Source organism: Amblyraja radiata, chromosome 5, assembly GCF_010909765.2.
Source record: "Amblyraja radiata isolate CabotCenter1 chromosome 5, sAmbRad1.1.pri, whole genome shotgun sequence".
NCBI lineage: Eukaryota > Metazoa > Chordata > Chondrichthyes > Rajiformes > Rajidae > Amblyraja > Amblyraja radiata.
In genome coordinates this window covers 29,402,569-29,425,650 of record NC_045960.1, presented here as the reverse complement: position 1 = coordinate 29,425,650, position 23,082 = coordinate 29,402,569, and the positions used below count along the sequence as shown (strand labels likewise).

General features: G+C 41.7%; 1 protein-coding gene across 1 annotated transcript in view; it reads left to right on the top strand.

The window, feature by feature from the left end:
• mdn1 (midasin AAA ATPase 1) overlaps positions 1-23,082 on the top strand; it is a 162,809-nt gene that overhangs the window by 74,488 nt on the left and 65,239 nt on the right. The window contains exons 46-61 of the mRNA XM_033020868.1: positions 386-594; positions 1,748-1,890; positions 2,700-2,902; positions 3,293-3,513; positions 4,000-4,113; positions 5,985-6,117; positions 6,872-6,993; positions 7,677-7,810; positions 10,383-10,537; positions 11,739-11,859; positions 13,685-13,895; positions 16,690-16,915; positions 18,020-18,146; positions 18,314-18,484; positions 19,694-19,905; positions 21,567-21,957. Coding sequence (XP_032876759.1) covers positions 386-594; positions 1,748-1,890; positions 2,700-2,902; positions 3,293-3,513; positions 4,000-4,113; positions 5,985-6,117; positions 6,872-6,993; positions 7,677-7,810; positions 10,383-10,537; positions 11,739-11,859; positions 13,685-13,895; positions 16,690-16,915; positions 18,020-18,146; positions 18,314-18,484; positions 19,694-19,905; positions 21,567-21,957 — 2,893 coding nt within the window. The remainder of the gene's footprint in view (positions 1-385; positions 595-1,747; positions 1,891-2,699; positions 2,903-3,292; positions 3,514-3,999; positions 4,114-5,984; positions 6,118-6,871; positions 6,994-7,676; positions 7,811-10,382; positions 10,538-11,738; positions 11,860-13,684; positions 13,896-16,689; positions 16,916-18,019; positions 18,147-18,313; positions 18,485-19,693; positions 19,906-21,566; positions 21,958-23,082) is intronic.

Here is a 23,082-nt window from a genome sequence, read left to right as displayed (position 1 = left end):
ATGCAGGAGTTGGGTTGAAGGGCTTGCTTGCATGCTCCATGACTCTAAGACACACTCACTGTTTGCTTTGTTATTAGTTGCTAGTTTTCTCTTTCTCCCTACTAGCTTTTTAGACTATTGCTGCAACTAAGAAAATTCCCTATTCTCTGGTCTACAATAAATCCCTGTCCCTATGTATGCTCTAGTTTTGATTTGATGATTTCCTTCACCACTTTTGATAACAATGGAGGGTTTTATGAATTTTTTTTTCTGAGCTTGATCTTTTTAAAATTATGCTTTCCACTGGCTGGGATGAATTGTATTAAAATGAATTGATGCTGAAGGTAATATCTCAACCTAGAGCTGTGGCTTTAATTTAAAATGCTTTTGTTTTTATTTGCACCAGGCTGTTTATGACCATGGACCCAGCACATGGGGAAATCTCCCGAGCCATGAGGAATCGTGGAATTGAAATTTATATCACAGGCGAGCACAATGCAGATCCTCTGGATGAACAAGATATGAAAATGTTACTACATGGGCTTGGCTTAATGGGAGAACAACCGTGCACTCAGCTGATGACTTTGTACTCCAAAATCAAAGAAACGGCAGTAGGTAAGAAACATGGAAACATAGAAAATAGGTGCAAGAGTAGGCCATTCGGCCCTTCGAGCCAGCACCGTCATGCAATATGATCATGGCTGATCATCCACAATCAGTACCCCATTCCGGCTTTCTCCCGATATCCCTTGATTCCGTTAGCCCTAAGAGCTAAACTTTTCCCATTTCAACCCTGGGAAAAGATGCATACGCTGGCCCCTTTACCTCTAATTTTTATAAACTGCAAATCGGGTCTCCCCCTGACCAGTAATGTTTCAGAGTAAACAATCCAAATTTGTTCAGCCTCTCCTTATAGCTAATTCTCTCCAAACTCTTCACCCTCTGCAAAACCTCCATATCCTTCCTGTCATGGGGCAATACATCAAAAATTGCAGTTATCAAGAAAGCACATCAGCGCCTCTACTTCCTGAGAAGATTACGGAGAGTCGGTATGTCAAGGAGGACTCTCTCTAACTTCTACAGGTGCACAGTATGCAGCATGCTGACCGGTTGCATCGTGGCTTGGTTCGGCAACTTGAGCGCCCTGGAGAGGAAAAGACTACAAAAAGTAGTAAACACTGCCCAGTCCATCATCGGTTCTGACCTTCCTTCCAACGAGGGGATTTATCGCAGTCACTGCCTCAAAAAGGCTGGCAGTATCATCAAAGACGCACACCATCCTGGCCACACACTCATCTCCCTGCTCCCTTCAGGTAGAAGGTACAGGAGCCTGAAGACTGCAACGACCAGGTTCAGGAATAGCTACTTCCCCACAGCCATCAGGCTATTAAATCTTTGTTACATATTCTAACATTTCATCGGAGACTCTGCTTGCGTGCGTTTATTGGTTTTCTTTAGTCAGAGGTGGTGAATCTGTGGAACTCTTTGCCACAGAAGGCTGTGGAGGCCAAGTCAGTGGATATATTTAAAGCTGAGATGGATAGATTCTTGATTAATACAGGTGTCAGAGGTTATGGAGAGAAGGCAGGAGAATGGGGTTAGGAGGGAGAGATAGATCAGCCATGATTGAATGACAGAGTAGACTTGATGGGCCCAATGGCCTAATTCTACTCCTATTCCTTATGATGTCATGACCTTGTATATTAAGTATTTGCATAGATGACAATTGTCTTCAAACCTTGTTTTATTTGCTCTTTTTAAAACAAAGGTAGTCCCTCCATAAATTCACTTCTTCGGGCAGCTGTTCTCATTGTCCAACATCTCAAGCGTGGTCTTGGATTACCAGAGGCGTTCCGTCGAGCTTGTTTAGACGTATTCATCTCATCACAGAGTTCTCAAGCTTATCAGAAGGTGAGGCGTGTTTTTTTTCTTTGTTGGTCAGAAATTTGGTAAATTAAGATTAAAGAATTGCCAGAATTCTAATGTCTGAAATAACGCTGCTGTTCTTATGGCTAATTATAAGTTTTGAGTTGTACGTAACAACAGTGTTGATGTTTGAGACCAAACAAGCATATTCTCTTTTAATGCTGAATTAAACTTTTCTCTTGGACAAGATCCCACATGCTAAGCTAGTCTGGAAGGTTGGATCGCATGGAGTCCAAGATGATCTAGCTAATTGGCTTGAAGGCAGGGATCATATGACATAGGAACAGAATTAAGGCATTTGACCCAAGTCTACTCCACCATTCGATCATGTCTATTTTTCCCCCTCAGTCCCTTTCTCCCTCTTTCTCCCCATAACCTTTGACACTCTTCCTATGAAGAACCTATCCATCTCTGCTTTAAAAACACTCAGTGACATGGCAATGGATTCCACAAATTGAATGCCGGTGAGTTTCCTCCAGGTGCCACAGTTTCCTCCCATATCCCGAAGAAATGCCGTTTTTTGTATATTAATTAGCCTCTAAATTGCCTCTAGTGCACAGGGAGTGAATGGAAAAAGTGGGATAACGGAACCAGTGTGAACGAGGGATCAATGGGCCGTAGGCCCTGTATCTATGCTCTGTCTCTAAACTAAACTAAAGCTCTCTGACCTTTTTTTTAAAGCTATCTAAAGTCTGCCATCTTGTTTATAACAACATTCACGAGTTTAAGGTAAACCATTGAAACAAATGGATGATTTAAGAACCACCAGCAAAACTCATCTGTTTGTGTTACAGCAAGTACAAGAACTTGTGGAGAAGCATGTGTTGACATTGGCATCGCCCGAATTCCAGGCTCAATCCTTGACCACTTTAGGGTTGTGGCCAGATTCCATTCCATCAGCAATGCTGACAGCAGAGGATGCAATGCTGTCAATGGTCCATCAAGATGGGCAGGTCCTTGCTTATTGTTTGAATCAACTTAGTCTCGACAATAACAGGTAGGTGGGAGTCCACTGTTTGCACACGGCTTGTTGGGGAAAGATTAAAATGTACTTGTGCATTTTTTCTTCAGTTTGAATTGCAGTCTGTGTGCAGATATTCAGGTCCACCACTGATTATCCGGCACCCTTGGCTCCAGATTATCCGTTTTGCCGGACCAGTGGAGGTCATGGCCTCCGAGAGGGGCCAAACAGTCCGCCTGGGCCATCAAGAGTTGGGATACCGGCCCGCTAAGTCGGCCTCGGAATTTGTCTATAGGAATGAATCTGCCAGCTCCATCTGTGAAGGAGTTCCACAGCCCCGGCTGCAGGGGGTGAATTTGAACTGTCAATCGGTCGCGGGAGACCCCATTGTAATGTATCTGTTTTCTGTCCTTTTTCCCAACTGAGGTTTCAACCATTGACTCTGACTGACCTGGAGTTAGTTTTGCAGTCCTGTAATGCGGACCGTCTGTCATTCCACGGCAATAGGACAGCAGCTGAATTTGCCAGTGAGATTGATATGATTCCTGTTGCTGTCAGACTGGTCACGGAGAAGGCATCAAATCAAGATTGGCTGTTGAGGGCCAAGTGGTTGTGCCACATGGCAAAATCCCACAAACAGTTGGCAGGTAGAGTACCACTACTGGTGTTCAAGCATGTAAATATTTGTCGTGCAATTAATTCTTGCTGCTGTGTGGGTTCATTCAGTCAATGAGTTTGCTTGCATAAAGGGGGTTATGTTGCCATACCACTTACTGAAGATTAACATGTCTGATACCTTGCATAAAATTGAACTTGAAATTGTAAACTCTAAGTAGCATGGATGTGCAGTCTTAAAATTGTGTTTATAATCTCAATTTTATATAATTTAACAGAAATCTGAGTTATTTTAAGTACTTGGGCGTAGTAGATTTATAAGTAGAAATGTACTTCTGGAATTCTGATTTTGGACTTAAAACAAATTTACAAAACATTCATTTGAAATATAAAGGCTATATATAAAATCTTGCCTTTTTTATTGCAGCTCTAAGTGGTGAGTTGTTTCCACTCAGCAGATTCCTAATTGTATGTTTTGTTGATTAACTTGTATGGCTTTTTGTTTAATTGAATCACAGACCTGATGCTTGTACAACTGGAAGCAGGGTCGAAAGCTCTCAATGCAGTTTATTCCAGCGCCCTGCCAACAGGAATGAAAGAAGTTATTCATCAACTGCAGCTTGATAAAAACGGTAACGTACTCCTGATTAACAGGTTCATGTTTTGATCTTTCATTGCTGTTATAGTCATACAGCATGGAAACAGGTCCTTTGGCCCAACTAGCATACGCCGGCCAACATGCCCCATCTACTAGCCCACGCCGGCCAACATGCCCCATCTACACTAGTCCCACCTGCCTGCAATTGACCCATAATCCTCTAAACCTATCCTATCTATGTGTCTGTCCAAATGTCTCTTAAACGCAACAATAGTACTTGCCTCAACTACCTCGTATGACAGCTCCATAGACCCACCACCCTTTGTGTAAAAAACATACCCCTCAGGTTCCTATTAAATCTGTCCCCCCCCTCACTTTAAACCTATGTTCTCTTGTTCTCAATTCCCCTACTCTGGGCAAAAGACTGCATTTCCCCAATCTATTCCTCATTACTTGAACTATTCCTGTGCATTATATTTTAAGATTAATTGATGACCATTGGAGAATGGGGAGTAATCTACGTCAGTGAATGGGAATGAACAACATGAAATGAATTTTCACGAACCATTTGCGTGTTAATTTTAATTTTTTGCTCTGAGAGGCAGCAAGTTTGCAAATTTGCAGTTCTGCACACAATTTGGAAGAGGTGATATTAGGTGAAAATTTTACATTTTGATTTGTATCAGACAAGTGTGTGGGGAGGAATATCAAGACTGTAAGCACATTGATTAATACAAACTGCTTTTTCAACAAGCTGGAAAAGTTTGGAATGATGCGACACATGCTAGAACACCAGTGGATATCAAATTAAGAGGTTGATTAGGTAAAGGTTTAGGTGGAAAATCTGGACCGCATGACTTGCCAGATTTCTTTAAATTCATAAGTGACAGGAGCAGAATGAGGCCATTCAGCCCATCAAGTCTACTCCATGGCTGAACTATCTCCCCCTCCTAACCCCATTCTCCTGCCTCCTCCCCATAACCCCAGACACATTAAATTCATTAATCATGGAGCCTTGGCTCTCTTTTGTGCAAGATGATCCATTGGACACTGATGTAGAATTTCATTTGGCAGAGCCACAAAACTGGTTTTGTGATCTGTTGCCCACTGAAACATGAGTTTAGGTTTCATTCAATACAATTAATAGAAAGCCAGATAAATTCTTAAATGGGTTGACTGTTAATGTTGGATTAGAAAGCAAATAAAAATTACGAGAGAGTACTGGTAATTGTGCCACTCTTGACCTCATCTGGACTTCCGAGGCTGACTGGTGAGTTGAATTCACCCCCAGCGGCCGGGTTCTAGAACTCTGGCCCAGCTGGCGCCAGCAGATCCATCCCCATAGCCAACTTCCGAGGCAGACTTTGCGGGCCGGTTTCTTGGCCCCTCGGAGGGCCGTTCCAGGACCGTCCGCCTCCTCCCTGAGGCCGTGACCTCTGTTTGTCCGGCAAAACGGATAATTCAGAAAGGGTGCCGGAAAATCGGCGGTGGACTGTATAAAGATTCTAAAATACATAGTGCCATTTCAACTATATGGGCATCGTTAGCCTTAAATTGATAACCTGAATGTACTGTTATTTTTCTCATGTTGATTCTTTCTTTCAATAAATTCCATTCCTATAAGTAGCTCTTGTTCTGGTATCAAATAATATATCTTTAAGGCTTCGAAAAAGACGCGAGGAAGATATATGCGGAAAAAAAACGTACTGGTATAAAGGTGGTTTGAAACACCAAATAGAGCCGTGAAAAGAAAATTGGAAATGAATGAGAGGAAAAATAAATAACAGGGCAGTGGGGGAAAGGTGGCGGGGAGGGTAAATGGGGCTGAACAGATGATTATACAAGATGTTGGCTATATTTGTGATAACTAATCTTTGATTTAATTCTCTCCCTGATCTGCACCAGAGATTTCCTCAGTCCCTTTGGATCCACGATGGAACCAGCAACAATTGGTTATTTCATTTCATTCTGTTGATTTTGAAAATGGAGACCATTGTTTGAAAGCGTTTCAAGCACGGTTCAGCTCCATTGCTAATAGGTAACTAGATGTAGCCATTTTGACCCCTCTGAATGTGGTGTCGTTTTCCTTCCATGCAGTTGAACCTGCTTGCCAAATGTTGGGTTATGCTAGGGATAGCATTTGTCCATTACTCCATTCCACATCTAAATCTTCATTACAGCTTGCAGTTTCTGCAAAAATACAGGTGCAACTGCTGAATTCATGGTGAGATGACAATGACGGTCTGACATCAAGGTATGATGGGGCATCAGAGTCTTTCTTGTTCAGTTCATACGTTCAAAGAGCAGAACTAGGCCATTCGGCCAATCAAGTCTACGCCATTCAATCATGGCTGATCTACCTTTCCCTCTCAAACCCATTCTCCTGCCTTCTCTCCATAACCCCTGACGCCCTAACTAATCAAGAATCTGTCAATCACCACCTTAAAAATATCCATTGACTTGGCTTCCACAGTCATGTGTGACAATTAATTCCACAGATTCAAAGCCCTCTGACTAAAGAAGTTCCTCCTCATCTCCTTTCTAAAGATGCTTCCTTTTATACTGAGGTGATGGCCGCTGGTCCTTGACTCTCCCACTGGTGGAAACACCCTCTCCACATTCACTCTGTCCAAGACTATTGCTTGTATATAGTTCAAATCTATTGATTAATTAGATTCATTTTGATGCATTTTTGAATAGAGATTTAAATGTGAATTAGTGTAAATTGACCATCCTTTCTATGGTGGTGCTAAATAGTCTGTATCATGCTAAACTTTGGTTCATTTTTATAGGATGGCACTTCTAATGAACAGAGAAGAAAAGGGCTATATAGAGAAGGCAGCACTGGCGTCTGAAAGTGCAAAAAAATCAGGGAAACGCAGTGCTTTGAGGATATCAATAGCATTTCATAAAGGTAACAATCAAAATGTGTGAAGCAGGTAATTGGAACATTGTGCCACAATGGTTTGTTTGCCATCTACAATGTAAATAACTGTATGAAAATATATTTTGCAGTTTTGAGCATTTCCTCTATTATTGGAACTGGTTGATGTAAATCAGAGGTAGACAAAATGTAAATCAGAATCGGTATATGTAGAAAGTCAATCCCAAACTTTGGAGAATCCAAGCCTGCAGTGATAATTTTTTGATTTATTCATTTATTATCAAACTCACCAGTTGTTGCTCATCTCCATTTCCCTCTCTAACCTGTCATCTTGGTCGTTTGCTGAGTCATTTAAGGTCTATCAAAAAAACTCTTGTTTTGGTAGGTTATGTCCTGAAGGCTAGAATGAATAAGGATGCCTGAATACCTTCCCTGAAGACGAGTAAAATAGTTTTTTATGACCATCTGTTTGTTGCATTATCGAGCTTTTAAAAATCAATTACCTGAACTTATATTTTCAGCTGTTAGGATTCAGACATGTTTGCAAATCTTCAGTGTAGTAAGTTTCCTGCACTCTTTGAAACAATAGCATGAAATAACCTTTATATAATATGCACATTTTCTAGCAATGGCTTGGCCATCTGCTAAGTCATTTGAGAGGGGCATTTAACTGGTGAGAGAAATAAATGTCAAATTATTGCTTCATTTTTCAGGTTTGCTAAGTTTTGAAAATCTACCCCACCCTGCATTGGCTCATCTTGCTGCTTTCTTTGAAGTTTGGGATGCCTGTGTGTTACATTGCATCAAGTCACAGTTTCATCAATTAGAAGATGATGTCTTCAATGAAGTAAGTGTTAATTTGATATTTTTGACTTGCATGGTAGACACGTTTATTTGTAATTTGTTTTGAAGTATATTGCATGCCAAATAATGCACAAGCACTAAATCCTGGAGAGGTGGAATGCAGAGATAATTGACACAAACTTAATTAAATTTTAGTTGTGTTGTTTAGATGTGTTAATCTTTCATGTATGTAGAACAGTGTGTTAAAGTAGCACTACTTTATAATATACATAAGAAGGGTAGCGCAGCGGTAGAGCTGCTGCCTTACAGCGCCAGAGACCTTGGTTCGATCCTGTCTACAGGTGCTGTCCGTACCGAGTTTGTACACTCTCCTTGTGACTGCGTGGGTTTTCTCCAGGTCCTCCGGTTTCCTCCCATACTCCAAAGATATGCAGGTTTGTAGGTTAATTGGCTACTGGAAATTGACCCAAGTGTGTAGATTATCTAGTGGGATAACGTAGAACTACAGGTACAATACAATACAATACAATTCAATTTATTGTCATTTGGACCCCTTGAGGTCCAAACGAAATGTCGTTTCTGCAGCCATACATTACAAAACAAGGTCGCACACCGGGTCTTGTTGTTAGAGCCCCCAGCGTGCGCTCGCAAAGTCCCGCGGCCATTCCAAGCCGCGCGGGGCGATGGTGTAAGGCCCCGCTCAGGTGCTCTTCAACCCCGCAACTCGGGCGGGAGAAGTCGCCGTTGCGGAAGCCCCGAAAAGCGGTCACCCAGCAGGGACCCGCGGGCTCCCGGTGCCGCCGTCCGCCAAACCCGCAGTTGCAGCCTCCGAACCTCCGGAGGTTGGGTGGCAGCAGTGCTCAACCACAGCTCCACTCGATCCGGACTCGGCCAGCCCCGTGACGGTGAGTAGTCGGCAGCTCCGCAGCTGGAACCCCAGGTCGTTCCTGTTGGAGGCCGCTCCACGTTGCAGCCCCAACGACAACGGAGACCCGACAAAGAAAAGGTTGGGTCTCCCGTGCAGGGGAAAGATTTTAAAGTTACCCCCTCCCCCCCCACACATACCCCAACAAAAAAATAACAAAAACTACATAAAAACGAGACAAAAAATAATAAAACACAGACGGACTGCAGAGGCCGCTGCTGACGAGAGTCGCGCCGCCCACCGAGAATGGTGATCGATGGTCTATGTGGACTCGGTGGGCTGAAGGTACCTATTTCCAAATTATATCCCTAAACCAAAACAAGTTGTTGAACTTTAATTACACAAGTCATACATTATAATTGTAATATTTTTATTTTATGTTTCTATGGCAAAACATGTTCTTAAGGGACTGAGGTTCAGTTAGTTTGTGTACCATTTCTCTGCACTGAGTATTAAGGATATGAGAGATGCCAGATAATCTTGTAATTATAGTTGGAAATGTCAATTTGTCTCCTAAACCATGTTTCAAGCATCAATGGTATTTTATTGAGGTAGCACAGCATAGGTTCACCAGGTTAATTCCCGGGATGGCAGGACTGACATATGATGAAAGAATGGATCGATTGGGCTTATATTCACTGGAATTTAGAAGGAAGAGAAGGGATCTTATAGAAACATCAAATTCTTAAAGGATTGGACAGGCTAGATGCAGGAAAAATGTTCCCAATGTTAGGGGAGTCCAGAACCAGGGGTCACAGTTTAAGAATAAGGGGTAGGCCATTTCGGACTGAGATGAGGAAAAACTCCTTCACCCAGAGAGTTGTGAATCTGTGGAATTCTCTGCCACAGAAAGCAGTGGAGGCCAATTCACTGGAAGTTTCCAAGAGAGAGTTAGATTTAGCTCTTAGGGCTAATGGAATCAAGGGATATGGGGGGAAAAAGCAAGAACGGGGTACTGATTTTAGCCAGGATCATATACTGTCGGTGCTGGTTCGAAGGGCCGAATGGCCCACTACTGCACCTATTTTTCTGTTTCTAAATGTCAATTTGTATTACAATTTGGATAACAATTCTGAAGTTGATGCTGTTAAAAATATTGAAGTGGTTCTGTTTTACTATTTGAATAGTTGCAGACCATATCATCTCTTAAACCATGTTTCAAGCATCAATGGTATTTTATTGTCACATGTACCTCGATACTGTGCAATGCTGTGTTTTGCATGCAATCCAGTAAAATCATACTGTGCATAAGCACAATCGTACATGATTGTAGTGTAAGAAATAGTAGATTTCTTCAAATGGAGTGCATGGAATCGCCACTTTTCAGGCGCTATCTTGTAATTCCCACATTTCAAGTTAAAAATATAGAATTACAGGCCCATTATCCTGTCGACGGCACTAATCCGTCACTAATGTGGAGGTTGGCCTGGCCTGGCGATGCTGTCGGCATCCTCCGCTGCTACTGCAGACTCTGTCCAATCTGCTCACTCGTCTGACCTTGATTCACGCGCCCCCCCCCCCCCCCCGGCTGCTTTAGTGCCACCCCATCGACCCCGATCGTGCCGGCCTCCCGCAGAGCCACTCCGCTTCCATGCGCCACTGAAGTGAGACCGATAAACGACCTCTCTGTGTTCAGCCTCCATTGTAGCATATTCTTTAGTAACATTAACAACTTTCTGATGCCCTTTAGGTGCAGTGTAACAGTTTGTGGAGGGATCGGTTCTGGGCGGTTGCAGATAAAGTCACTTCGGAGTTTGAAGGCATAGCCCTGCTGTCACTGCACTGGCACTGGATCATGAAGCACCTCCTGAAAGATCACCTCCAGCAGCTCTCTTGTGTTTCTCAGTATGAATAAGTATAACTTGTCTCCCGCTGTAATCCTTGGACAGTATAGATGTGTTAACAATTGCACATTTAAGTGTTTTCTTCATTTTAAGATGACATTTAAGTTCTTCATTTAGTTGATACTATTAATTGCTCAAACAACAATTTAAAAACATTTTCCATTTAACATTTGGACAGGTACATGGATAGGAAATGTTTAGAGGGACATGGATTTTATTTTTATTTTTTTATTTTATTATTTATTTCGAACAGAATAAAAGAATAAAAAGCAAGTGTGAAACAGCATACTAAAAATAAAACAAAAATATTTATAAAGTGTCATAAACAATATCTATAAATAAATGAAATCATATATGTCCGAAAAGGAGCAGGAAGAAGCCAAAACTTATTAATTCCCACCCCTTATTCAACTGCTTGTAATTATCTTATACAAATCTAGCAGCTATATGTACACCATATGTACACCAGCCACTATATGTACACCAAATTATTTACATTTGAACTCTAATCAAATATTTACAAAGCCATACATTAATGTTATTATTAAATATATATAATTTAAAATATATATATAATATATTAATAAAGCCATACAGCCATGGATTAAACACAAGCAGGTGGAACTAGCGTCGATGGGGCTTCTTGGTCAGCAGAGACGAGATGGTCAGAAGGACCTATTTCCATGCTGTATGAGTATCTATATGTGCTAGCTAACTTTCACCTTTAACAACAGCCACTAAAAATTTAATTGAAGATTTGTGGAGCAAATGTGACATGGTTTATAAGTACAATGAAAAATCTTCAATGGAAGAGCAATTAGACCCAATGGGTAGGTGACCGTATAGAATCTGGATACATTCACTGGATTCTGGAATACCCAAGGATTGAGTTACACAGTCATTTTAGATGTGTCTACGTTTTGTGCTTCTTTGAGTCTGACTAATATCAAAGGTCCAATGAATTATGCACCTGAGATACACCCTTTTCCTCTTTCACCCTTTAAAAAATAAATTTATTTAACAGATTTACAATTTCCTGGTTTCTCTTCACCTCCTCGGAATTAATATTTGCAGTTACATTTATTTTTGCTGAACTGAAAAATATTGTTCCAGGATACAAGAATTTAATTCTTTAAAATATTGTATGACCAAACGTTTTAAGAAATATATTGATGGCACATTTCTGTTTATTGCTTATTTAGAATTTCTCAAGAAATTCACACCATTTCAGTCAACCTCCAAAGTCATCTGGCGAGTCAGAGTGGAATATCTTTCGGCATAAAGAGAATGCAGAAATCACTGGGTTTCCCCTCACCGTTCAAGGTCAGTGAAATCTAACATTGGGTTTGTCTCTCTGTTTGTGGAGCATCTGTGGAATATACGATATGATAAAACTTTATTCATCCCTGGAGGGAGATTGGTCTGCCAAGAGTCACAACACACAACGAGGTACACGGAAACTTGAAATTAAAAGTGAAAAACAAAAAGAAAAAGACAAGCGACTGTTGGCTGGCTGCCGTGCGCACATATGGCAGCACTGTGATTCATTTAGCAGCCAGAAGTGTAAATTCTTTATTGAAATTCATTGCCTGCATTCGCAGTAAATCTGGGCAAGATTGCCTGCCGTTTGAACCTCTGAAATAAAAGGCAAAGAAAAGACTTACCGTTACCTAGAACTCCTGCTCACTGCATTTATACAGTGTTCAAAAGGAAATAAGAGCTTGAAGGAGGGGGGTGGGGGTGGGGGGGCTATGGTTTAGTTTATGAGGCGACTTGGACTAACTGGATTGCTCTTGCGTTGAGTCAGCATAGACAGTGGGCCAAATGGAAACATCAGGAATGTTCATTGCTGTAACATTCCTGATGCACTCTAATTGCTCAAGTTATTTTTAGAGATAAAATAGTGAGCGTGGTCTACGAAAACAGTACTATTTTCGAACAACAGTCAACTGGAAGAAATGTAATTGACTGAATAAGTAGGTTACACTGCTCCCATTTGGCCCATTAGTCTGGGTTGTCTATAAAACATATTTTGAAATAGCCTTGTGAAGAGTTAAATGCTGTTACCAATTGAAGACACTTGTTAGTTGAGAGTCTCTGTTCAAGGAAGAAACGGAGGGCCCCGAGGCCTTGCTGATGGGGAATGGAGGTGTTTAGGGACTGGGTATTCATGTTAAAGATGAGGCTAGGGAGGTGGCCTAAGAATTGGAAGTTACTGAAGAGGGGAAGGACATGTGAGGTGTCTTGAATGCAGGTCGTGAATGACTGGACAAGGGTTTTCAGATAGAATTGAAGTATCTTTAGATAAGTTCGGAGAACCCATGAGCAAACAAAAGCAGAGCAAGCAAAAACATTTGGGTCTGCCAGGGCAGTCAAGCTTGTGCATTTTGATATTGATTTTCCAGAATGTGAAAACCTGGTGGTTATCTTAAAGAAATGGAAATCTTTTAAATTGTGAGGCTGCAACGCATTTGGAGTAAACCGAAATAACGGTGATACCAGAAACCACAGTTGCTGGTTTACAAAACAAAAGACGCAAACTGCTGGAGTAACTCAGTGGGTCAGGCAACATCTCTGGAAAACGAGGATAGGTGAAGTTTTGTGTCTGGGCCCTTCAGGCTGATTATAGTGTCAGATATGTCCCTGCAGCAATAAGGTTGGGGCATAATAACATGAAATTGTCTTTTACAAAATGGAACAGTTGATGAATATTATCAGTTTATATACAAAAGGGAATTCTAGCAATTTGTTCCTTTGTTACTTTGTTTGCAAATTGGATCTTAGACTTGTAGTTGATGTGAAAGAATAATTTAGGAAAGCTAGCTCGCAGGAAAATGGGTAATTAGGCAAAAGGTTGGCTTGATCACAATGTTACTTATCACGCTTTCCTACTTAAGCATCAACAAATACGACTCGATAGCCAGCTGCAGCTGGGGACTGTGAAATGGAGCCTCCTGCATATGGACTCAGTGGGCGGTTCTGTACATTCTGTTCTGACCGGGGTGATTGTGTTCATGTACGGGGATAGTCTTGCTGATCTGTATGCAAAACATGTATTTCTGCTACACGCTCTACCTGCTACACGCGACAATAAAGAAACATTTGAAGCATTGGTGCGCTGTGAAAATGGATATGCTTTTGTTATTAGGTTGAATCTGTTTTGGAATGTGCATCTAATCTCAAGACACTAAGTTCTGCCCTGGATGTGCTAAGCCTGAGACCAAAAATGACAGACATGGCCTGGAAAGAGCAACTTTGTAGAATAAAAGCAGTTGCCACTGACTGGAATATCAAGAAGGACTTGCTGTTGGCTTGGGGTCTTGTACTTCGAGCCAATTACCTTACAGAATCTGACATTGGTATGATTCATGATTTTTTCCAGAAGATTAATGAAATTGAGTATCTTAATTTAATGTTATGTTGCATTCATTGGTTTAAATAGAATTCAATGTTGCATTCACATATTAGAATTTCAAGGTTAAAGCTTATTCTGTTTGTATACGTGAAACGTCCCTGTCTAGATTTTGAGTCATCGGTATGCTTGAAGCCGGCAGCTGCTGTCAGTCCTTGTTCCATTCCAAACTCTAACTTCACTGGCTCTGATTTAAAATCTTCAACCTTTTAGGTGGCAGCCTTTTAAGTTGCTGCCTTACAGTGCCAGAGTCGCCGATTCGGTCCTGTCTATGGTTGCTGTCTGTACGGGTACGACGTACAACTTAGTAGGTTAATAGACTTCAGTCAAAATTGTAAATTGTCCCTAGTGTGTAGGACAATACTAGTCTATGGGAATCGCTGGTCGACGCGGACTCTGTGGGCCGAAGGGCCTGTTTCCACGCTGTATCTCTAAACTAAACTAAACATTCCCTGCCTCTTAATCATGCTTTCTCTGTCCAACCTTTACAAACTTCAGCACTGAAAGGTGGTTACATTCTTCGTTGTATCTAGTTGAATGCATACCTTTATTTAAACTACTACAAGTCTTCCACTTATCATGAAACTTGTTAGTTCCATGGGGCAAGGAGGTCCTACTGCAGTTGTACAGGGCCCTGGTGAGACTGCACCAAGAGTGTTGTGTGCAATTTTGGTCACCTAATTTGAAGAATGACATTCTTGCTATTGAGGGAGTGCAGTGTAGGTTCACCAGGTTAATACCCGGGATCGCAGGACTGACATGATGAAAGAATGGGTCGACTGGGCTTGTATTCACTGGAATTTAGAAGGATGAGAGGGCATCTTATAAAAACATATAAAATTCTTAAAGGATTGGACAGGCGAGATGCAGGAAAAATGTTCCCGATGTTGGGGGAGTCTAGAACCAGGGGGTCACAGTTTAAGAATAAGGGGTTGGCCATTTAGGACTGAGATGAGGAAAAACTTCACCCAGAGAATTGTGAATCTGTGGAATTCTCTGCCACAGAAGGCAGTGGAGGCCAATTCATTGGATGTTTTCAAGAGAAAGTTAGATTTAACTCTTAGGGCTGAAGGAATTAAGGGATATACAGAGAAGGGTATTGACTGCAACCTTCCCTCCATTGACTGTACACTGCAAGGGCCAGGAAAGCGAGCAGGCAAGATCATCTCTGACCCCTCTCACCCTGGCCACAAACTCTTTGAATCACTTCCCTCTGGAAGGCGACTACGGATTGTCAAAGCTGCTACAGCCAGACATAAAAACAGTTTTTATCCACGAGTAGTTGCTCTACTCAACAGCCAAAAATCTGTAGCCTCCCTTTGATCTGGTGTTTTGTTGGTTCACATGCTTGATCAAATGGTGTTTTATCATTAATGTTTTATTATTATTAATGTTTTGTGTTTTCTGAGTCATTCTTAACTGTCACTGTATGTCATGTTGTTACTTGTGGGTGGAGCACCAAGGCAAATTCCTTGTATGTGAATACTTGGTCAATAAACTTACTTATAATTATACTTACTTATATAGGGAAAAAGCAGGAACGGGGTGCTGATATTAAATGATCAGCCATGATCATATTGCATGGAGGTGCTGGCTCGAAGGGCCGAATAGCCTACACCTGCACCTATTTTTCTATGTTTCTCATGGAAGCATCCGGCCTCTTCCAAAGGTTCCTTCAAATGACCAACCGGCTCTTAACTATACTACTAATTCCTTTTCACTCTCCTTAATTCTTAAAAGTATTTTGCAAGTTTGCTTCTTGATTCGAATTTTCTTTTTGATTCTTTTTGATTCTTTAATTCTTGAATATTTGAAACCTGCATTTAAGCTTGAATCCCATTAGATAAATTGATGCTTTTTTTTAGTTCCTTAAACTTGCCTATTATATCTATTCACAAGGACTGATCTGGAAATATTGTCAATATGTTGTGTTAAAATTCAAACTGCAGTATTTCAGATACTGTAAATCTGAATTTAAAACAAAATAATGAAGGATCCCAGATGTCAGATGCCAACTACTTTTTCCATAGTTTCTCTATTTTTTTGCTTTTTGTTATTAATTGGGTTGAGGAATTCAAGATGACAAACCAGTTCATTTATTTATCCATAAATTTCCCTTGAGTGACCAAACTGTAACCAAGCTGGTTTGTTCATGAATAATGTTTCACTATACATAGTGCAGCTAAGACCCAATGGTCAAGGCATTTCACAAAACAGTGAACATAAATGCAGAATTGTAAATGGGCAAATAAAAGGGTGGCACTGTGGCGCAGCGGTAGAGTTGCTGCCTTACAGCGTCAGAGACCCAGGTTCGATCCTGACTACGGGTGTTGTCTGTACGGAGTTTGTGTGTTCTCCCCGTGACCTGCGTGGGTTTTTCCCGGGAGCTCCAGTTTCCTCCCACACTCCAAAAGACGTACAGGTTTGTAAGTTAATTATCTAACTATCCTACCCCTCGTGTGTAGGATAGTGTTAACGTGTGGGGATTACTGGTCGCATTGGACTCGGTGGGCTGTACGGCCTGTTTTTGTGCTGTATCCCTAACTAAACTAAACTAAAAAGCATGGGTCAGAAATGTTTGAGATCCTTGATGCCTGGTGGTAATATGGAGCTATTGCTGCTGAGAGAGAGTTTGTTCAATTGAGACCAACAATGAATGAAACAATAAATGTTTATTTCAAGTTGCTGATTCCTAATCAGTTGATATTAAACTGCTATGTTGTAAACCTCTGCCATTACAGATGAAATACGGTGTGTGGTAAGCTCTTTAACTTCAGTGATGAAATCTCGGTGTCTGCTCAACTCTCCCAATTCCAAGGGCGTTGAGCCAAGGCCACTCGAACTGGATGGGGATTGTTTGAATCAATTACAGAGCAATATTCAGCTGTGGCCTGCGGTGGAATATTTGTCATTACTTTGCAAGTTTAAAGTGTTGGCTGACCTCTTGGACCTATCATTAATACCCAGGTAAGCAAAACAAAAACATTAACTGCTAAACACACTTCCCATATTACTTCAAAAAAACAGAAAGCAGTGCAGAACATTTAAGGTACACAAAAATGCTGGAGAATCTCAGCGGGTGCAGCAGCATCTATGGAGCAAAGGAAATAAGCAACGTTTCGGGCCGAAACCCTCTGAAGGGTTTCGGCCCGAAACGTTGCCTATTTCCTTCGCTCCATAGATGCTGCTGCACCCGCTGAGTTTTTCCAGCCTTTTTGTGTACCTACGATTTTCCAGCATCTGCAGCTCCTTCTTAAACACAGTGCAGAACATTTGTTCATTGAGATTTAAAACAAAATTTAAAAAATGCACGTTTCTTTGTTTCTCATTATTCGTTGGCTTTGGCAATTTTAAGGGCGGCATGTTGGGACAGCAGTAGTCGCTGTCTTACAGTGCCAGAGACCCGGGTTCGATCCTGACTACGGGTGATTGTCTGAGTGGAGTTTGTACGTTCTCCCCGTGACCTGCGTGTGTTTTTTCTGTGATTTCCCGCCCCCTCCCACACTCCAAAGACTAACAGGTTTGTAGGTTGATTGGCTTCTGTGAAATAGTAAATTGTCCCTAGTGTGTGTACGATAGTGTGCAGGGATTGCAGGTCGACTCGGTGGGCCAAAGGGCCTGTTTCAGTGCTGTATCTCTAAACTGAAGTAAATTAAACGTGAGTGTGTTTAATTCTTCACTTGCCCCTAACTGGGGAAGTACCAACACCTGACATTATCTCAGTTGAGTTGAAGAATTTGAAAGTTGCTTTGCGAGAGATTTACCCTATCACTCCAGTCCTTATTTATGGACCTGATCATTCTGGTTTAATTTTATGGCTTAGGGTCACTTTTGACAAATCTCTGTTAACATGATACATGTGTGTCTATGTTCCATGTAGATTCATTGGCTGAACATGTTTGCTGCCGTTTAAATACTGTAAAAGTTAATTGTTCTTCGCACTTTTGCAAACAAAAGAAATCCATTTCAATGCTTGCAAGTAATTTTATCGGCTTGCGTATATTCTATTTAGTTAAAGAATAATACCCTGTTATTTTAAAAAAAGTTTCAAATTTTCATTATCATCCACAGAAGCAGAATTAAACCAGATAGGTCAAAGGTATGTGCAGAACTGCGTCAATTAGTATCATTCTGCATACGATCAACACCAGCCAATGCACAAGGTCTTCAGGGATTTTGGTACTTGATACAGAGAGATGTGAGTAGAACATTAAAATTCCTCTTTCCAATGCCTAGATATAATTCAACCCATGTGACTCTCCTGGCTCGAGTTAAATTCTTCACTCGCCACTTTCACAATTGAAATATCCACAAAGGGAAAGTGATTATTTGCTCAGATATTCATAAATTAACTTGACGTTCCAGCTTTCTGCCGAGGAATTGAACATGTTGCGTTCGGTGCTGATGTCGGCCGTGTTCGGAGAATGTTGGACCAGTTCTGTGACAACAGACCCTGACTATTGGCTGACGTGGAAATCCCCAAAGTCTGTACAAAATGAATGGGTGCTGGAGGCTTTCACAGACAAATCCTTAAAGGTTTGTTATTTATCTGTAAATAACCTGTGTAGAGGCAGCCACTTGGAAAATTTGCAGCCTATCAAAATGTATATCAAATACACTGATAGATGGCAAGACCATGTTCATTTCGCTCCCCATGGATTGCCCTGAAAACAATTGATTATCTGGCCGATCGTAGTCTCCATCCTGTCACACATCCTTTCTTGTTGTGTCAACTCCCTTTCTGCAACTTAAAAAGTGAAAATCTAAAAAAGACTCGCTCAGCTGGTCAAATTATATCTGTGCAAAGAGGAATTGTTCGCTTTTCAAGTTGGATACCTTTTGATGTAGAGACAAGTACTTAAAATGTACTTGTTTTCTTTTTCTGCTAGTAATGATGAAGACTTATTGAGTTGATCCATTAACTGCTTCTGTCCAAGTGCTGCCTGATCTGCAGAGAGAGCTTCCAGTTTGTTCTGTTCACTGCATCAATCTAGCATCTAAAGTTTTTTTTTTGATTTTCTATTTGTTTGGTCAGTCGGTATATGATGCAGCATCTTGGTCCATATAATCTGTTTATGAACATGCACCTTGTTTTTGGTTTTCTAAAGAATAGTTAAAGCCTTAATTGAAAAGTTACTGATCTGTTGCAACCCAGGTTGGTGGTGTGTATTGTGCCTGTGACACTGTGAAATGAGTAACACCATGAATGTTATGGGGAGAACATTAAGATTGAGGGGAGAAGGCAGGAGAATGGGGTTGAGAAGGGACGATAGATCAACCTTGATTGGATGGTGAAGCATTCGCGATGAGTCGAATCACCTAATTCTGCACCTATGTCTTATGAACTTATTAAAACAACTAGAGTATTAAACAAAGCGCTGGAGTAGTTCAGCGTGCCAGGCCGCATCTCTGGAGGACATGGACTGAGGACGTTTCAGATCAGGACCCTTCTTCAGACCCTACTTCCAGTAGTCTGTGTAGACATTGCCTGTCCATTGCATCCAGAGATACTACCTGACCCACTGAATTAGTTACTCCAGCAGTGTGCAAATGCTGGAATCTTGAATAAAATATAGTTGTTTCCAGAGTGTCTTGGTTGCAGATGGTGCTCTGAATAGCAAGAGCAAGGGGAGTGCTTTCATTAAAAAGTGTTGGCTAGGACTATGCTAGTTGAATGCTCAAAGGTTGAAGTCAGTGTTTGAAATGTGCTTTTTATTCCACGAAACTCTTCATTTTCCCAAATAGGGCCCTGCTGTTTTGTGTAGAGCTGTTCAGTCAAAATGTATCTTTGAAGTTCTGATTGGTAATCAAGACAATCGCAAGACCGTGGAGGGAATTGGTGGAATAACAGCATCCCACGTTGCTCTGGGAGAGTGGCATGAGCGGACCAGGCAGTTACGAGATGTCAGCACTATATTGTGGACAAATATGGCTGTTAATTCCTTTGCCGAATTCAGGTATGAAGCGTTTTGTATTTTGTTACATGGGAAAGGTTGCTCAAGGTTTTGGGAACATTTTCTAAGGGATTTCCACAGAATGAACTACATTGAGGCAGATGGAAATCACTATATATAGTGTTTGTAAAAGATGTGGCCTTCTTCTTTCTTTTTCTGTCCCCTAGATAGAGTGGATGTGGAGATGATGTTTCCACTAGTGGGAGGTCATGGCCTTAGAATTAAAAGACATTCCTTTAGGAAGGAGATAAGGAGGAATTTCTTTAGTCAGAGGGTGGTGAGTCTGTGGAATTCATTGCCACAGAAGGCTGTGGATCGATCGATATATTTTTACTATTTACGGCAGAGATAGATAGATTTTTGAATAGTCCGGGTGTCAGGGGTTAATGTGGAGAAAGCAAGAGAATGGGGCTGATAGGGAAAGATAGATCAGCCATGATTGAATGGTGGAGTAGACTTGATGGGCTGAATGGCCTAATTCTGCTACTATCACTCATGAACTTTCCTATCACTTCCCCCTCCTGTTTCCTTCCCATCCACATTACACACATTTCACTCATAAGCTTTCCTTCCCACTTTCTTCCCCTTCCCCAATCTGATTCTATTTGCCTTTCACCTCTCCCCTAATGGTTCTCTTTATCTTTCCTTGCGTGCAATGTTACAGCTCTGGTAGTCGTTGTATTCTTGCTTCTTGGCCTCCATCAGCCATTGCTACCTTCGCCAGCTCCTCACTTGGCTCCATCTGCCTTTTATTTTCCTCCTCTTGTTTGCCCATCTCTATAACTCCCACTCCTCTCCCTGACTTTGTGTGCTGTCATCCTTCCCTCTACCCTGGTCTGCCAATCGCCCCTCTGTCTTGTTGCTCGCTAACTCCCCTCTCCATTCTCGGTCCTGATGCAGGATTTCAACTGGAAACGTTGACCATTCTTTTCAACCCAAAGATGCTGCTTGACCCACCAAGTTCCTCTAGCAGATTTGTCCAGATTTCCACATCTGCTGTCTCTTTTGTTGCTTGAATCTTTAAACATCTCCATCTTTTATAAAGTGCTCCTGCAAATTGCCAATTTTTAGTGGAGTTAACTCCAGTGACAAAGATCATTTTATTCATCACATTTACTTATTTCTGGTTTGTTGCTTTTCTGCATCAGGTGTAATTTTGCTTAGTGAAACACTTAGATTCCAACCTTTTATTGCTCTTCTCAGTGGAAGGAAAGGATGCATCAAATGCTGAATTTCTGGATCAGTTGAGCTCCTCTTCATCTCACATTGTGACTGCTGGTGCCAGTAATAGAGTCCCAGCCTACTCCCTAAAGCACAGGCTCTCGTCTGGGCAACAACCTAGTAAATCTTCTCTGCACCTTTCCAGCGTGACAACATCTTTCCTATAACATGGTGCCCAGAACTGAACACAATACTCTAACTGCGGACTCAACAACGTCTTATACAACAGCAACATGACCTCCCAACTTCTATACTCAACACTCTGACTAATGAAGGCCAATGTGCCAAAAGCCTTTTTGACCACCCAACCTACTTGTGTAAGTTATTTTCTGATAATACATTTGAATTAATGCCCTGCAAGTGAAGTTTAGGGAGAAACTTTAGGGTGTCATTTTATGTAACATTTCATGAAACACTTGAAGAATATGATGTTTTCTTTGCAGATCTACAGATTCCAGATTGCAGCGTATCATACTACATAAACAGCTCCAGGCAGTGAAGGATCTTTTGCCAGGAGAAATTCAGGAGGAATACCTAATGACGTGCGACCAATTGGTCTTTGACAAAGATGACGCAGCCTGTGACTCTGTTCTGGGGTCGCTCAAAGGTCTTGCAGGACATGGAGCACTGACTGAAGATGTTGTTTCGCTTTTTGTGACATGCATACAGGAATTTGTGGGGAAAGAAAAGGATTTCAGTAGCCTTTCCAGTCAGGCCCAGAGTGGTTGTCTGTGGGTACACCTAGGGTTGTTGCAAATTCTGATTTGGACACCACAGACCAAGTTTGACCCTGCTGTTAAAAGGCAGTACAAGCTGAATTATGTTACTGAGGAGGTGAGTCTTCACAATTTTTTGTCGTGATTAACTTGGTGTAGAAGATGACTCAAAATCTTTAGTTTAGTTTTGGAATACAAGGCGGAAACAGGCCCTTCGGCCCACCGAGTCCACGCCAACCAACAACACACGCACGCACGCGCGCGCACGCACACACACACACACACACACACACACAGACACACACACACACAATCTTACCAAGCAAACTAGCGTACAAACCTATAAATATTTGGAGTGTGGGAGGAAACAGGAGATTCAGAAGAAAACTTAAGCAAGTCACATGGAGAGCGTACAAACTCCCTACAGACAACACCCGTAGTCAGGATCGATCCCGGGTCTCTGGTGCTGTAACTCTACCGCTGCCCTTGATGGTGGTGCAGTTTGAGATGCTCACCGTTGTAATTTTGAAGGTTTGTGGCATTTAAGCCATTGATAGCCGATGTTCCACAGCATTTGTGATTGTACCAACCCCCCCCCCCCCCCCTGGTATGCTAGTGCTACATCTATTCCCTGTTAAATCTACAACACATTGAGGGAGTTATGGACTTAGACCCAAGATCCCCATGCACATCAGTGCTGTTAATGGTCTTGCCACTAACTGTATTTTCCTCTTACATTTGACCTCTTATTAAATTGCATTTTGATCTGAGCTTCAGTTTAGCTTAGATATACAGCACAGAAATTTGCCCACTGAGTCCGCATTGATCAGCGAACCCTGTACACTAACACTATCCTACACCCTAAGGACAAATTACAATTCTTACTGAAAACAATTTACCTACAAACCCGTACATCTTTGGAGTATGAGAGGAAGCCAGAGCTCCCGGAGAAAACCCACGTGGTGACGGGGAGAACATACAAACTCCACGTACAGATAACTCCCGTGGTCAGGATCGAACCCGAGTCTCTGCCGCTGTAAGGCGGCAACCGCTGTGCCGCCCCAAGCAAAAAAAACATATCTGTAGAAAATGCTTCAATTATGGTGTTTTCAAAATTGAAACATTTTTTTCAATACTTCACGATGAAAATGGAGCTACTTGACAAATAACAGATGGTTGGTTGTGATGAGGCTCCATCTTGGATGTGGGCGACGTCTTAAAGACTCGCGTAGGTCAGAAGGTA